Genomic DNA, 17,705 nt, shown 5'->3' with positions numbered 1-17,705 from the left:
GGACAGTTATTAGCGATAGAGGCAGTTGCTTCACGTCGCGCGCCTTTGCGGAATTCTGCACTGCACGATGCATACGTCATGTGCTTAACTCGACGCGCCACCCGCAAGCAAACGGCCTTGTGGAGAGAGTAAACCGGACAGTTCTGCCCGTCATCGCAACTTCAATGAGCGACCCAAAGCAGCGCGATTCGGACGAAAAACTTTCAAAGGCAGAACGTGACATCAACAATGCCGTAAACAAGACATCAGGCAAGACACCCTTCGAAATGCTGTACGGGTACCAGCCGGAGTTCCACAGCACCGCCTTGAGAAGAATTGTCGGCAGCGACGAAGCCCAATGGGAAAACCCCGAGGAATTGCGAACACGAGTTCGACAGCGCATCATCGCCGAGCAAGAGAAAAGCAAGGCAGCGTATGATCGAAGACACTTCCCGGCACGTCTCTACGATGTCAGCGACATCGTGTTCATGACTAAGGCTCCTGAGCAGACCGGAAAACCGACGAAGGCCCAGCGTAAGTACAGAGGACCGTTGGCAGTAACCCAGGCTCTACCCTCTGATACATATCGAGTGACAGAGCTCGATCAGTGCAAGAATACTCGTTTTGCGACTACAGCTCACGTGTCACAGCTTAAGGGGTGGACGTCAACGCACCCGCAAGACCGCTTAGAAGACGACGAGTCATCCACCGAAGAGGAAGACACTATGAGAGAAGTGGAGAGTGTCCCGCAGCCACTCAGGCGTTCGGAACGGAAACGCGCAGTGCCGAGCTGAACTATTTTTCAGGCCACATCCAAGGATGCGTGCTACTAATTTTACCCACTTGTCTACTGCCTGCATCCGTTCTATTCTAGTTGTATTCATATGTCTGTATATGTTTCTTGACTGTTTGCGAAGTGTTTGTGTGATGTACAGTTTTGTTCACTTCTATTAACGAGGCCGTTAAGTTTTGTCAGAATGCCCGAGTGTAAGAAAGGGCCATTTATTATACACGTTTCTTCTTTCCGCAAGTGTCGTTCTGTGCAGCGAGCGTGCTTTTGTGCCCACACGTGTGCTTTCTGTACGGGGAGCGTCCTTGGCGCCACCCACCGTTCTGCGAACGGACCGATGGTCGCCCGCTTCGTTACCAATTGGTGTGGTCGTTAGGGTCGCGGGCAATGCCCCCGCCACCCGAAGTACGAACTGGAGAGCCGCGCGGCGTCTGCTTTCAAGTGGGCCCGTGCACATGTGCGCGTGAGTGTGTGCGTGTGTGTGCGCTTCCGGTGCATTGTAAGTGCGCGGTAGCCTGCGGCGCTGGGAGGAGACACAGCGAAGAGACGGACGACAAGGAACGAGTGTGTCTCAGAGAGTGTGTGTGTGTGCGATGCTCGACGGTGCGGGTGCGCGAGCGGGTGCGAATTCACGAGTAACTATTTTGGCATGTAAATAAGTTTTTGTAAATATATCCTTTTGCATTTCCTTCACATGAGAGCTTAATCGTCTCATTTCTTCAGCGCGTATTTGCTAACATTAATTTAATCTTAAGGGTCATCTCTAACACAAATGCACGCAGACTGTTGTCCTTATAGCCTCCAAACAGTACCGATGCGAAGGGCTCCAAACTACTTTATAATACTCCTGTGCTGCACCAGAGGCAGAAGCTTGTAATTCCATATATTCTTGCTCTATGGCATAAACAAATTCAGTATTTAATCACATTAGTGTTAACAAACTTTTCTTGAATTCCTGCATTGAAAAAGGAAAGCTATAAGATCACTCAACTTGGTTAAGATATCTTGCACAATTTTTCTAATGTTAAGAAAGCATAGCACACGCTTTCACACTTCTGACAATTAAAAGACTGTCACCTATGCCTTGCGCCCAAGTCTCTATAAAACTTTCAGCACAATAATGAGCCTACATTTCATTCAGAGAGAAGTATATTTGTTACTATGCCTCCTGTATATAGATTCAATGCAGGATAGAAGTACATCCATTGTCACAAGCATGTGGAACACGACTGTAGTAAAGGATTTCACTTTCTTTGCCAACAGGGCCCACTGCTTGATATTTAGTGATGCACTGTGTAACTCACAAACCCAGAATTTGGTTGCATATATTCATTCCAGTCTGCATGGCATGCAAAGCTGGCGATGATGTTAAGTTTGGTGCTAATATTGCATTCCATCAATTTCTGACCGTAGGTCAACTTGAGAAGTCCTAAAATTGACGAAAGCCATGCTGAAAATAAGCTCTAGACGTTGCTAGCAGTACTTTGGCAGGTTTTGGGCAATTATAAAAGACAAAATTTCCCCAGCGTTTCAGTGAGTTCATAACCACAACTTATATTTTTAATATCATATAGCAACCATAGAGTTTATCCTTGTTGGTGAAAAAAAAGGCGGACTGTGCCTTTGTGCCCTCACCCTCTGCTTCATGGTTGCTTTGAAGACAAAGCCAAAGGCACCTCGACCAAGCATGCGACCACGCCGTATCTGGTCTGGCTGTACCAGGTAGCGGTCACCCAAGTCGAGAAAGACCTGCAGCAACAACCCAGCAACAGCGTGAGAGGTAAGGTATACATTTCTCATCAGGCAAAGCACTTGACAAAGGCAAGAACTCAGACACACCATTCGCAGTTTGATGACATCAATGGTTATGTGTCTAGAAGCAGTCTATGTAAATATAACACAGCATACACAGTCTTTTACAGTCAGCATCTAAAGATGAACCTTGTGTTTTTGCATTCCACCTCGTATAGTAACATGCAGCCAACCACAACTAAAACTGGGCAGGCAACTCATGGCCTTGAGATCAGCGAAAGATTCTCCTTGGCCACAGATTTCCCTGCAGCACTTAACCTCACCTTCACTCTTTGGCATGAAAACACACTAAAGAGCTCGTATTGTATTGTATTGTAAAGCAGTAGCTCACATCTTTGCGTTAACTTTCCCTGTCTCTGATTATATACCATATTGAAACACATTGAAGTAAATTCCACATGGTCCACATGACCTGCCATGCAGCTATGTTTGCTTGCTCTTTTTTTCTTGTTGAAGAGCTGCTGATGGGGGCTATGACATCATGAAGTTAAGGCAATTATTGTACTGCAGCTCTGTTCAAAGAGTTGCAACTGTGTGTAATTTTACTCCATACTGTTTGGCAAAGTACTTCAGCACATTTACAACGCAAGACCAAACATGCATCATTAGTCCCAGCACTGAAAAGATGCACAATTTAAAAAGAACGAGGAAGCAAGGCTTAATTTCTGAGGCATTTTAGTATAGATGGCATTTTGCTGCACGAATACACTTATTTGCTGGCTTGGCTCTTTGCAATAAAAAGGATGTAAAGCTGTAGGCTTGTGTAAATATTCAATTATTTCGAACGTTTCGCCGAAACAGTAAAGTTTTCAATATTCGATTTAATTTGAATGTTTGGTATTCGAAATCTCACGTCTCAAGTGAATAACATTTCCAAGATGATTGCCTCGTGTGGTTTGGGTCGATGTACTTCCTATGGGATGGCATTGCGGCACCCGCAGCTAAAAGCAACAGCCGTGCAATAACGCAGATGCAATTAAGACCAGCATTCGGAGGGACTTGGCAATCAAAGGCAATAAAACAGTGCAACTTCCGCACTTTCCACTCACGTGCAGCTCGTTTACCTAAACAGCAATCTGAACTGCCAATGGTCCTGTAGTTTTGAATCCTGGTGCAAACCATGCTCAGGAGTTTACCAGAAAATGTGGAAGTCTGCTCTCGCGCTACCTACTGATCATCCACGAAAGCGACCGCCAGCACAAGAGTGAGCTGGGCATAATACGGCGTGCAGTTTGAACTGTTTTTTATGTGTAGAGCTCTATGAATCATGGCAGGAATGGGCACTAGCAAAGGGCGCATTATACCCGTGGCTTGGCCAAACCTACCTCAGACCCTGCAAATAAGTGGGTTCTGCATGTAGGTCAACTTCCCCAATTTTAAATGGCCATTTTTGCAAAATGTCAACATTTTTCGTTTGTAGAATTCCATGGATCACGGCAGGACAGGGCACCGGCACAGGGCACGCAATACCCGCACAGCTCGGCCAAACCTTCACAAATAAGTCAGCTCTGTGTGTAAGTCGACTTCCTCAATCCCACACGGTTATTTTTGCAAAAGGTCAACGAAGCTTTGTTGCACATTTTTTTTAATTTTTCATGTAATGGTGCTGTGGCAAGCACAATTTCATGGCATGCTTGCATAGTCAACGTGCATCCAAAAAAAATCAAAAACACTCTGTCAGCCTCACCAAACAAACAGCTAACTATGAAATAATGAGGCCACGAATGCATGCTGTTTCATAACCTGATTCCCAATGCAGTCGTCTTTATCATCAGCTGGATTACACCTCAGTAGGACAAATGCCTCAAACAGTCACCTTTGAGTCATCTTTCAGTCATCTATCCTTGTCCTAAACCCGCTGTAAGCCGTCTTATCCTAGATATCCTAATCTCATCTCTCCATATGGCTTTCGACCTGCTCCTGGTAACGTTTTCTTCCCTGTGTAATCCCCTCTGTGACTTTAACAGACCATTTGTTATCTGTTTTCCATTTTCCATGCCCCGTCATGAGTCCTTCTAGCCTCGAAGATATGCCATTTAATGCCCGACACCTCCTCAAACAGCGCGGATAAACTAGCCTAACTAGACAAAATTCATGTGTTAAACGTTGCCTGGTTCAGTTCTCATTGGAAGCTTGCTTTGATCTGAACATTCTTAGCACCCTTCGAGGCATCACAGGCCTGCCACAAAATGTCACATAGGCAGTTCGAAGGGTACTGAACCATTCCAAGCAGTGCAACTGGGTCTGTGCTAACACACTCCAATTCAAAATAAAGGCAGCAGATGGCTCATACAAACCGTGTCAGGCGCCAGTTGTGCCAGACGCAGGTCCCCATGTAGCGGGCATGTCACAGCACCTCGCTCATTGGCTGCCAGAATGCACTCTTCCACTAAGAAGGCGTACGGGCCAGTAATCACCTCATCCACTCCTTCAGCTGATGCAGGGCGGCTGTGAAGACATAAGGAAGGTCAAGACAAACTTCAAAAGCAGACCTCGACTAAGGAGAGAATTGCAATAAGTACGCCACAAAAGCAAAGATTTAATGTACGAAAACAGCGGAGGTCCCAGGGCTACCTAAGACTGCTGGCCGTGAAGTGAACATGATGATCGCCTGATAACACTCCTACATTCTGGAAGTACTGCCTGAGAATCAGGATCACTCTCATTTAGCCCCTATCTCAAACAGCACCTTGAAACAGTGCTATCTCATGGGCATACTGGCTCAGTCCATTATGTCTTGTTCTCCAAGCATACCAGGAAGCGCATACCAGCATACCAAGCATACCAGGAAGTCAATCAACGACTTCTGCTGAGACAAGATTTCTTTAGGGTACTAAAATGGAATGCTTTATGACTGGCTTTACAAAGCAATCTGATCTGAATGCAACCAATTGGAGAATGAGGGGCACTGCACCCTATGGAAAAATGTTGCAGGGGCGACTTCCCCACTTCTCCCCTGTTCCAAAGCCCCTTTTCTACTCCTCTTCCCAAGCCCATTTCCCTGTCAACTTGTCAGCTGTTTACCTGTCAACGACACCACTATCGGTGCTGGTACGCGAGGGCGGCCCCGAGGGCGGAGCAGTGATGCAGCCCTGTCCAGCGGCACACTGGGGACAGGGCACCAGGCGGGTGACAAGGAAGCGACCTTGAGAGGTGTGCACAAAGCGGGTGCCCAGTGCGGGGTACCAGTCCTCCAGGAGGGTGTCGACGTGGTCAGCTGCCAGCGCAAGCAGCTGGGTGGCACTCTCCATGCGAGGCAGCAACACCGCGGGCCCCCACTGCCGCCGCTCGAGCGGAAGTTCTAGGAGGAGAGCCACTGCACCCTGTGTCTCCACAGGGCTCCAGTGGCCCTCCAGGCGCACACGGGGACGAGCATTCAACAGGTCACAGAGGGCACCACCTGACACTACTTCACGCACACGAAGCAGAACGGCCTGCGACGACAGTGACGCAAATGAGTAGCCTGAACAATGTGGAACATAGGACAGGTTACGCTACCATGCTGCACAGTGTAATCCACTTATAACGGTACAAGATATAATGATATATCGCTTATAACAATCAAATTATTTAGATTTATCAATTTTCCTATTGCCCCTATGTAAAAATACACCATATATAACAACAGAATTATCCATGAAATAACGGATATGATAGGATTCTGGCCGCCAGGATCGTGTTTACTACCAAATTTTGCTGAAAGGTATAAAATACTTTGAAGCGAATGACGTGAAAAGTCTGCTAACAGACCGACATGACGAAATCTGTGAATGGGCACTGCAGATGACCTTGGGAACCAAGTGCTATCATCGTCACAATTGCTGGAGGAAGGAGGGAAGAGCTTGCTTGGCCACCACCGTGCAGCGCTTTCTCACAGAAACATAGTTTTCGCCTGTTTGTGCATTAGTGAACTGGATAAAAATGGTGGCAACTAAGTGTACAGAAATACCTCTGAACCCCCCCTTCTGGCATTAAGAATTTACTTTCTTTTTAAGTGTTGGCTTTTCTTAGCACGTTCCCCTGTTTCGTGCTGTCCGCAGTGCAGATCTTGGCAGTGTGCCAAGATGCTGTGTGCCGCTAACATGATGGTGTGTTTTATCATTGGATCGGAGCACCAGTGGGGGTGGCTGTCTGGGCGAACTTCGCAGAGCGACAAGACACTGTGTGCCCTTGACAGGAGCGCCAGTGGCGTTGGCTACATGCATGTAGTAATACTTACATGTATGGAAGAATACTTGGGTATTTTCTTTTTTTTTTCTTCTTTTGCCAGTCTAGATATAACGATAATCAGTTAGAACGATCAGATTTTCCAATTTTCTCAATATCGTTATAAATGGATTGCACAGTCCTACTACACTACAGTATACAGAAGACTGAGGATATGTGATGAATGTAAAAGAAATCAAGATGTTAGAAATGTAACTTCAATAAAACAGAGAGCACATATAACCCATGATTGATGAGAAAAGGTAGGCAAAGCAAGCAGAATGATTGGAAAAGTTAAAGACATTAGCACAGCCATTAACACTTTCTTTTTCTTAGAGTGCAGCTCTTAATAAGCGCCTGTTCTTGGGTTCAGTGGTGGCGTCAGCCTTGTAACCAAGAGAGAGAACAAGGAGCACAGAGGAGGATGAAGGTATGGTGATGGCTAAGAGAACGAGAGGAGGGAAGTGAAGGAGGTGGGTTCTGTGGAAGCATGAAGAGGAAAGCGCAGAAGGAGAGTAGTATGGCAAAAGCATGTGGAGGGACGTGGAAGAGGATGGTACGGCAGGGGTAAGTGAGAGTGGCGTCGCGCTTCGTCTGCAGGGCTACAGCGGCTGTTGCAAAAACCTCCAGCCGAGAAGAGCCTCAGAGGCAGCGGCGTTAAGTTGTAGATTCTCGGCCAAGCACTGCTGCTGTTCAGCATTACGCATTCAGTCTCCAATCACCCACGATTCAAATGCCTCTACTGCAGCGCTTGAATTTCGCATTACTGAGCATCATAATCATCCTGAGGAATTTTTTTTTTTCCAGGTTACCTAAAGCTTTCATTTTTTTTCAATTTCACAGTTCCCAGCATGCATCTACCTGTGCGTGCCGCAGCTCAAGCCCAGTCTGCCAGCACAGCCACTCTGCACGTTGGGAGAGGGCAGATGCAAGGCCTGGGTCTTTCTCCCAGCCCCGAGGTGGGGCCAGGTAGCCCCGAAGTGCTTCCACCACCTGGAAAACAGAGCAGCATCGGCATCAGACAGGCAGCATAGCGAGGTGCAAGGAGTTCACACATAAATGCTTGTTGGCACAGTAGCACCTAACTTCCTTTATTCTTTATTCCTTTTGAGGCAAAGCTTAAAATTGTCTATACCTCATAAGTCTCGTCGAGTTCAACATAATACCATATATTGCCAATTATAAGCCTACGCTTGTTGCGAAAAACTACCTTCCAAAATTGAGGAATCGACTTAAAATCGGAGATGACCTATAGGCGGAGTTGTACGGTCGACCGATATGCAGGGTCAAAAGTACATGTTTACTTGTGTAATGAACCCACCATCACTTTTGTCGTTGAGGATTTACGTTTTTTTTTAAGTGTTAGCTTTTCTTAGCGTGTTCCTCAGTTTCGCACCGTCCACAGTGCAGACCCTGGCAGCATGCCAAGATACCACACGCCGATAACATGGAGGTGCGTTTATCTTTTGATGAGAGCTCCTGCGGGGAAGCCACACTTTGCAAACTTGGCAGAGTGCCAAGACGCTGTACACCCTTGACAGGAGCATTGGCTGCTGACCAACATAGTCTGTGCGGCATTTTCCATGCACTGAATCTCGGTATCCCTTCCTATGGCCGGCAGCAGCAGTGGCCTACAAGATGGCATAATCATGAATGCGTCCTTCTAACATGTGATGCAGAGTTGTAAGAGGCACCTTGTGGACAAACAAATGTTTCTTTGCATGATTTGTTCTTCTGAAGACCTTAATGGCGAGCTAGGGCTGCAGGGCGAGGCAGTGTCGACTTATATTCGGTTAAATAAATTTGAAAGAGTTGAAAGAAGGCAGTTTTGCTCCATTTTTACTGCATATGGCTGCAGCTGCATTAATAATCTAAATTATATTACCATCAGTTAGACAGAGAAATCATAAATGCTAAATAAAATTCCATCAGCTAACAGTCACCTGAATGGTATCACCATATCAGGTATGCTCACATATTTCATCGTACAGCTCGAAAGCATCATTTACTGACATCAGTATCACTAATTCCAAGAATTAAATGTTTCAAATGTTCCTTTTTTAATGAGAGCTACCAATGACCACAATGAACTATAGTAGAATACAACTCCAAAAAACAGCAGTTGGTAACAATGGGCCGTGGTCTGTGGCATCCTGTATACTCTGCCGCTGATCAATCACAACAGTAAACGAAACCAGCTTATTAATGTCTGACCAAATCAAACAAGTTCAAGGCATCAGAAGATTTTAGCTGATAATTTCTTCCTGTGTTCAGCTTTTTGTTTACGCAACAAGAAAAGCTTTAACAGAGGACTAGTTTTCACCACGAAGTAGTAATTCAATCCTAAGTTGAATCCAACTGTAACGAATGACATAGCTAATGACTGCAGCTAATGAATGTAATTCAGCAATCATTATCTTGAAGCATGCACAGATGACACTTTCTCTTTTTTTGCATTTTAAAACATTATTTTGTCTTCTTTATGTCCCATATTTTCATCCTGCTTTTAAACTACGGACTATTGTAACCATCCTGTAAAGGTCTAGCACAAGCCCAAAAACCCAAATCCAAGCCCAAACAAAACAAAAACACATACAAGTGATCACAAAACAAAGTAAAAACAAACAAACAAGTGCAGAAAACACAAGCAACAGTCACCAAAAAAATGACCGATTTGCTATAAGGAAATGAAAACCTCAACCACGCCATGAGGTAAGGGAGGAAGGTGGGAGTGAAAGGAAGAGGTGCCGTAGTGGAGGGCTCCAGAATAATTTAGACCACCTAGGGATCTTTAACATGCACTGAAACTGCTCAGCACATGGGCACTTTGGTGTTTCACCACAACTAAAACGTCGCCGCTACAGCCAGGTTTGAACCCGGGTACTCCGGTTCAGTAGCCGAGTAACCAATCAGCTACTACGGAGGTAAGCAACAGTCATCAAAGGACACTACGCGATGGCTTTAGGCTTAAAGGACCATAGACACCTAATTTTATTGCGTGTTTTCTTCTTTCAAATGACAAGTTAGACATTAGAATACACTAATAACAGCGTGGTATTCATGTATGACCGCTAAATAATTTATAATTGAATTTCTTCTCTCGTGCTGTTTCAGTTTCATCAATTGAACGATAGCTGTGACGTGATGTTGAGTGTTTAGGACATGTGATATACTAAAAGAACTATAATATAATAGCTTATACGGAGTTCTAGTTCACTACAACACTTCAACCAGTCTCTTTTAAGACCTGGAATGACAAAAAACGACCTATCAGGAATTATGCCACAGATTTTTCATTCCTCACGTGACCTAAACATCAATTACACGTCACAGCCACCATTCAGCGGTTGAAACCGAAACAACGTAAAGAAGAAATTCAATTATAAATTGTTTAGCGGTCGTAGACAAATAACATAGGGTGCTCCGTGTAATGTATACCAATGTCCAACGCATCATCTGAAAGAAGAAAACACGCAAGCAAAAATTTGGTGTCTATAGTCCCTTAACTTGCTCAGCTGTTATGCAGTTCATTTTTGCAACAGGGCTGAATGAAACATGCGAGCTTTGCTAACTCTCTGGTTCCTCTACCATGCGCTGTCCTTTTACTGCGAAAGCAGTTCAGGCACATTTTCCGGCTCTGCGCCACCACACCGGCTCACAGCCACCACATCAGCTCACCGCCACAAAATGCTGCCACAGAATACCGCATTCCATAGGCACGGTAATAAGTGGTCAGCACTACAAAAAAAAATTCATTGGACCCGTTTGGCCCAAACGACAGCGACAACCTTCAAACTGAGCTAGACTGCATACACACACTAGAAGGGCAGCACCAGTACCTGGTCATCAGCAAGGAGGCGTGTGATGAGGCGTGCCCAGAAGCCACTTGGCAGGTATGACAGCAGCACGAGCCGCTGCACAGCCGGCTGCTCACGGCTCGCAGACAAAATCCGCAAGGTGCAACTACCACTGCCTCCTGCTTGTTGGCCACTGGCACTCCCGGCTGCCGAGTTTGCACGGCTTCCCACCGAGCGCAGGCCCCAGCCACGAGACCGCACGGGCACCTGCAGGGAGGCCCACTGCTCTGCGGTCATCCGGCCCTTGCCACCGATGCCGGGCAGTTTTTGCACTTTTTTTTTCTCACTTACAAAATGCTGCAGGCTGCAGCATGGGCCAAGTAGGAGTGAGGCAGCATTTACTACAGTAACATGCATAACTGAGAACTTTGAAAAAAAACTGAGGATAGCAAAGCATGCTGTGGAAAGAAAAATGACAGATGTAACATTCAGAGACAAAAGAGAGCAACATAGATTAAGAAATATATTTTTACTAGGTTGATTTTAATGTTCTGAAATTCAGTGGAAGTTTCTGAGCAGTTGCTCAGTGGTACTGAGGTGCCACTTCAGGTGCCACTTGTCAAATTATTTTGTCTTTTAATTCCATGAAAGGCACACCACTAGAGGCTTGTATTCTGTGCCACCAGTGCATGTGTTTCCATTTCTGCTAACTTTCTGCATGTCATTATTTGGCCATTTGCTCACGATAGCACCACTGAGAAGCTTTGCAGAAATAGCCATTAGTGGCGTCAACTGCCAGATCCACAACGTTGGCATATGAGGGGGGTAGGAGGAGGGAGAGTATGAGAGCAGGAGGAGGTAGGGGGTAAGAGAGAGTGTAGAAGAGGGTGCTGTTTTCGCAACAATGCTTTCTAAAGTCGACATTGCTTTCAATGCACACGTAGCACAGTGTAACAGTTATCTTGGGGTTCTCACGTAACAAAGCATAGCATAAGCACTTGCCAGTATTTTTTTTTTTCTCCACCACATGCTACCACTACGAGAGGAGCTGCCTTGTCATGTGGCGACACCTGCAGGGACAAACTTACACGGACGTCAGCTCCGGGCAAGCCACAACGCAGAAGCTCCTCAGAGGGCAGCAGGGATGGAATCAACAAGCTGCGGCCATCCCATGTCAGGGCCACCTCAAACTTGTTCAGCAGGCTCAGCAGATAGCTCCGCGTCTCAGCACTTCGGAAAAGGTGCTGCAGATCCTCCAACCTCATGATGCCTGCAAACATTGCATGTCTATGGCTAGCATTCTTGAGAATCATGTCCATCACTAAACTATTGCCTCTCAGGTTGCCACTTTACGTACAAATCTGGGGTAGTGCTCAGCATTGAATGATAACCTATCCAATTCTTCATGGCAGCACAGACTCAGCTTTGGCACACTTAATACTTTTTCATGATGATCATGAACGCACGGGGTATGAAAAACATGTCAACACATTTCAAAAGCAACATGTTTCTTCAGTACTGCTCCTCAACTTCATAAAAGAAAAGCTTCAGAAACACAGAAATTTAGCACTTTTTTCAGATAATCTGTAATAACATCCCAACCAAAAAGAAAGAGAAAGAATAATCTTCAATCTCCCCGCATGCATTTGCAACCAGTATTTTACAGCAGCGGGCTGTTCGTACAATGAACATTTAATCCCTATGTTCCTTGCACTGCTCTTGTCTATAAGCATGCCTAGCACAACGACATGCAAAAATAGTCATTTACACATTAGCTGGCAGTAAGAGCTAAAATGATCATGTTTATAAATACAGTTATAACTGATTTGTTGCTAAACTTGTCAACACCATTGTCAACCCACCATTACGGGCAAAAGGGTTGATCTCGCGCACAGTGACGACATGGGCCAGTACATCACAAAGCCACTGTGGATCCAAGAAATACAGGTCCTTGAGTGTGGCATCTTCATAGTGCAGAAGCACACCTGCGTGAAGTAACACAGCCTTTAACACACATGATGCAGGACATGTTGCCAACAAGGGTGGTGGCATGTGAGCCACAAGAACTTGCTCAAGACAAGACCAGGGCCATATTCTGCAATATTTCGTTTTCCTTTCTTTTCCTCTGACTGATGTCGGCCCCATGGTCTATGTCATAGAGAAATTTCGACCAATGACATAGGACCAACGTAAAGAAATGGAAAAAAAAAATGAAATGTTGCAAAATACGTCCCCTGCTCGATATCTGTTCAACGCCATCGCCAGTTCGGCGCGACGCTTTGCTCGTTGGAAACACCTTAGAATGCATTTTTCTTTTTTTTTTCAATTCTTTTAATTAATTAATTGATCGACCACACTCTAGACTTTCTTAATTGCCATCATCAAGGATTGCTTTTTTCATTCTGAGCATTTTGGCACCTTTGAACCCCCTTTTCTTTTTTTCATTTCTTTAATTAATAAATTAACGAATTAATTACAATGAATTAACCCGTCATCACCTATCACACATCAATCAATCACTAGAGCCACAAATTACCCTGATACAATTTTTTTTACGCAGCTCCGGTTGTTTCTGACAAGCGATGCCGACTACTAGGACGCCGATGGCTTTTCGACCGAACGAGCTGTATACGCTGTCGCGTAAAATTTTAATCTAGCAATTCCTAGCTCTTGAGTTATATGGTTTTTGAAGCTGCCACTTCAGAAAAAGGAGCGAAAGTTTTTCCCCCCTTTGCGAAGTGGTAACTTCAAAACCCTACAACTCAAGTCCTATAACAGGCAGAATGATAATTTTACGATTCTTGCATTCCTGAATACCAAGAAAAAACGAATGGCATGCATTTTAGCAAATTGCCTGCAGAATAATTTCTTAAAAGCCCACCATAAAAATCTTACATAACACATCGCGTAAGTGCACAAGTACCTGTTTTACATGAAATCAAGTGGGATATTTGAAATAAGCACAAAAGAAATGCACATTCTCTGAACAATTCGTAACTGTCACTTCATTAATAAAAATTTCAGTCTAAGACCCTCTTCCCCTCCAAAAAATGTGTTTGCACACGCACACACGTGCGAGCGTGCACGCACATGGCCACTATAAAAAAGCATGGAAGTGACTTAATATTGTGAGTCATCCACAAGAGCCAGTATTGCACTGCCCCCATGATCAAGGTGCAAAATATTCAACAAGAATAAAATGAAGTGCTTTTTGAGTTGCACCCTAAAGCTCTTGCCTGTGTAATACTATAATTGTATAATCAATTTGACATGATTGGTTTGATAAGCTGATCAACCCTCATATTCTTGAAACAAAAAAAGAAAAGGAGGGATACCTCCTGGCTTTCACAAAAACGTGCAAAAACGTCTCACATTAATTAGTCACAAGCTACAGGCTAAAATATGGAATCAACTTTTCTTTTTGTTTGGGTCACACATCAGAGTATGTTTGATGTGTTTCCTAAGAGAAGCTATAACAGAGACAACGCCTGTATCGGACCCACCATTGTCATGAAGGAATGAAGTGGCCTGGTTGAGCTCGGCCATGTCTCGAAAGCAGCAGTCAAATTTCTGCTGCAATTCGTGCATCACCAACATCCTGCGAGAAAAAATAAGTTGTGTGCATTTCTTAACGGGACACTGAGGATAAACTGAAGCTGGCCTGTATCGATAGATTACTGCGTTCTAATGACAAGAAAACTAGTTTCACCAAAAACAGAGCTTTCATAAGCTAGGCATGGTCATAAACTGAAATTCAGGTACCACTGTCACTGGCTATTTTTGCAAAAGAACTGCGGTGACGTCAAGGCCAATTTCTAATGTAAGCTACATCGGCATTCACTTCAAAACGAAAAGCTTTTCAGTCTCAAAATCACCACTTCTAATCAACTGGTGGGAAAAAAAATGTTCCATTTTAAAATAATTTTCTCAGCAATCAATTCATCTTTGGATTCCGAACAAACATCAACATAGTTGCTAAGACCCATACAATCGTTTAACTAAGAACAAAAATTCTCCACACTGTACCTTTAAAGCACTTCATAATGTCGCAGAGTACCGTAATGTAGGGTATCAAATCTCAATTTCTAAGCAAGCAGAGGCCACTTCTCAATACAGGACACGGCTGTTTGTAAGTGGGTCATTCCAGGCCAAACGTCCCAGACGTTGCACTCGACCATCTCCAATTTGTTCAAAAAAGTTCATGAAAACTTATCCTAATGTGTGTAATCAAAGCCTGAAATTTTCTTGCTGACAAAATTTATTCGTGAGGTGAGGGCAGTTTGAATATTGAGAAAAGGCGAGAAACCAGGCACTGCTCAATAATTCATAAAAATTCAAATTTTTAGAAAACACATAACAATTCTTTTCATTGACATTTGCACAGACTCTGGCTTTTGATATAATTCAGAGCATGCAGCTTTATACAGCATGAACGTTTTTAAAAAATCGAAAAAGTATGAAAATGTACAATTTTTTTTTGTTTTTCGTTTTAGATATCAACTTGCTCTCGGAAATTCGGAAATAGCCGTTTTGTTTCTCTAAATGCCTAGTACCGATAGCAAATGTTACAGGTGATGAAACTTAGTATATCAAAGTAAAAAAAAAATATTTGTAAAGTCGCAAAAAGTGCTTTTTGAGCCAAAAACACTTGCTAATTTCACCCTGAGGTGGCCCAAGTAAAAATACAAACAATAGCGGGTTACGTAGAACAGTTTATTGCCTTTCATTTCTGAAATTTTTATTGAGGTAATTTTTGTTTAAAGCGAGAAAAGACATAAAACAAAAAAATGGTACATTTTCATACTTTTTTAGATTTTTTAAAAACATTTATGCTGTATAAAGCTGCATGCTCCGAATTATATCAAAAGCCAGAATCTGTGCAAATGTCAATAAAAAAATTGTGAAGTGTTTTCTAAAAACTTGAATTTTTATTAATTATTGAGCAGTGCCTGGTTTCTCGCTTTTTCTAAATATTCAAACTGCCCTCACCTGACGAAAAAATTTTTTCGGAAAAAAAATTTCAGGCTTTGATTATGCACATTAGGATAAGTTTCCACGAATTCTTTTGAACAAATTGGAGATGGTCGAGCACAACGTCTGGGGCGTTTGGCATGGAATGACCCAAGTCTGACTTGAACAAAATGGCCACAAGATAAAATGCTTACTACAAGTTGCAATTGAAGAGTGTATAAAAAAACCAATGCATCCCAGATTTACAATGCAGCAAAAACACTATGAAATCTTGCACTGCAAATTATTATTTGGGACATTTTTGGACAGAGTGGCATTAATACAATTTTTTTCTTTTTAAAACCAGTTTTGGAATGGTACAACGTGAAATGACTACCGGAGATTTTGGTCATGCACCCAAGACTTCAGCAATGCCAATCAGATGCTTAAAATGACCAGCATGCGGCTGTACACACCTATATTGTTCAGCGTGCAGGACCGGCTCCTTTCCCTGCAGTCGCCGCTCAAGCGCCAGGCTACCCACAACGTCTTCCAAGGCCAGGTAGGTGGCTGGAATGCGCTGCTCCAAGAGGCGCTCTTTGCTGCCTGCACCAATGCCCGACGCAAGTGCAAGTGCCGCCTGTGAGCACATAAACGCGGCTCTGCAGAGCCGGATCCATACAAGTAATGGCAAGATAACAAGCACCAATTAGGCAGATTTGCCATGAAAAAACAGTGCAAAAATGTGTCCAAAGAATGTGCAGCAAGACACTGAAGTTACTCGGCTTCATGGGCTAAAATTAATTTTTAAAGCCTAGCCAAAAGCGACACTTTTTAACATATGCTACTGAAGTGAATTCTACACGCCTTTTATTTATTTATTATCTTTTTTTCATGGGGATCTCTTGTTAAAAGGAAACACGCGAGTAGGAGTGGAATACAGAACATACCATGGTTTATCTATTTCCGGGTCTTCCCCACCAAGCACCCCGACACCACATTTGTGAGCTTACGGAGCTTTGCTGCAGAGTGCAAACTTCGCTGTGAGTGAGAGAAGACCCAGAGCAGGCAAGATGCTCAAGAGCTATGTCCCATGAAATGTCAAATACTTTTTCTCTTTCTCATCCAGTGGCCACGGGCACCCTGTTTCTTAACACATTTATGCACCCCATTTCTAAACACTGCAGGTGGCTTACCTGCCCAAGCAGGAGGGGGTTTACGACACATGTGGTAATAATGGTCCTCCGCATGAAGTGATGGATGTGCACTAAATATTGGTTCGCGTAAGCTGGTTCAGGAAATGAAATGAGCAACTTTAAACCAGGTCATGTATTATCAAAAATATTACCTGCCTGTTGTCCACATGCCACATATATTTCTAGCTTTGGCATAAAACTATATTTTGCATAAAGATACAGGGCTGCACACAAGCCTGCACCATTACTGAGGGATCTGTGTTTGTCATAGCTGTCAACGTACAACATCATGCTTATGAAATTACAGGCCAAAAAATACTGCAAGGCATGTCCCTCTCAACACTTGAAACAGTCCAGCCCACTTATAATGGCCGCAGTTACATTTAACACTCGCTTATTATGAACGAGAACGGTGCTACTGTTAAGATATGTACTATACGGGCAATGGTACCTCGTCAAGGATAAAACGAACAACCGTGGATGCACAAGTCTGTTAGAGTGAACGAGGGGGCGCTGTAATCTCATCCCTAGAGTTGAAAAACTCTCGTTTTCAGCCAGGATGGAGAGCGCCTCCCAGCCCCTGTGAGACCATTGCCATCGCAAGAACATAAGAGAAAAAAAAAAGCAATAAAAAAGACAGCATTGAATCTGAAGTAACCGCCAAGCAAGCAAGTGCCAACAGCTACAAGGTCAGCCAGTGCGTGCGTGTGCTGGATCAGCAAAAAGTCTAAAGTAAGAACAGAAGTGTGGCGGGTGCTAGACAGGGGCAGCATCAAAAGCTAAACTACTGCACGTTATCCGTGATCAACGAATGGCAGGTATTTGGGAAGTTTGAATACCAGTCATGTGGCACGCCTTACTGCTGAGCTGGCCATGTGGCGTCGATCGCCTGCTATAGCAGCTCTCCACCTCGTGTGCTGCTGCCCCGCACAGCCCGCTAGCAGTGAGCAAACGGTACGCCCTACGCGCATGTGC

The 17,705-nt window shown here is 44.1% G+C and overlaps 1 protein-coding gene across 3 annotated transcripts in view; it reads right to left on the bottom strand.

Moving 5' to 3' along the window:
- Window positions 1-17,705, bottom strand: part of Lrrk (Leucine-rich repeat kinase) — a 69,650-nt gene that overhangs the window by 22,066 nt on the left and 29,879 nt on the right. For 2 of the 3 annotated variants that reach the window (XM_077631977.1, XM_077631979.1), the window contains exons 17-25: window positions 16,011-16,140; window positions 14,088-14,182; window positions 12,447-12,569; window positions 11,673-11,854; window positions 10,627-10,866; window positions 7,649-7,780; window positions 5,606-6,015; window positions 4,879-5,029; window positions 2,405-2,518 (exon numbers count right to left, since the gene is read on the bottom strand). In XM_077631977.1, the coding sequence (XP_077488103.1) occupies window positions 2,405-2,518; window positions 4,879-5,029; window positions 5,606-6,015; window positions 7,649-7,780; window positions 10,627-10,866; window positions 11,673-11,854; window positions 12,447-12,569; window positions 14,088-14,182; window positions 16,011-16,140 (1,577 nt within the window). The remainder of the gene's footprint in view (window positions 1-2,404; window positions 2,519-4,878; window positions 5,030-5,605; window positions 6,016-7,648; window positions 7,781-10,626; window positions 10,867-11,672; window positions 11,855-12,446; window positions 12,570-14,087; window positions 14,183-16,010; window positions 16,141-17,705) is intronic. The other variant, XM_077631978.1, reaches the window with a different exon arrangement.

Source organism: Amblyomma americanum, chromosome 7 (genome assembly GCF_052857255.1).
Source record: "Amblyomma americanum isolate KBUSLIRL-KWMA chromosome 7, ASM5285725v1, whole genome shotgun sequence".
Lineage (NCBI taxonomy): Eukaryota > Metazoa > Arthropoda > Arachnida > Ixodida > Ixodidae > Amblyomma > Amblyomma americanum.
Note: the sequence above shows the minus strand (reverse complement) of the source record. Positions and strands in the feature narration are given on the sequence as shown.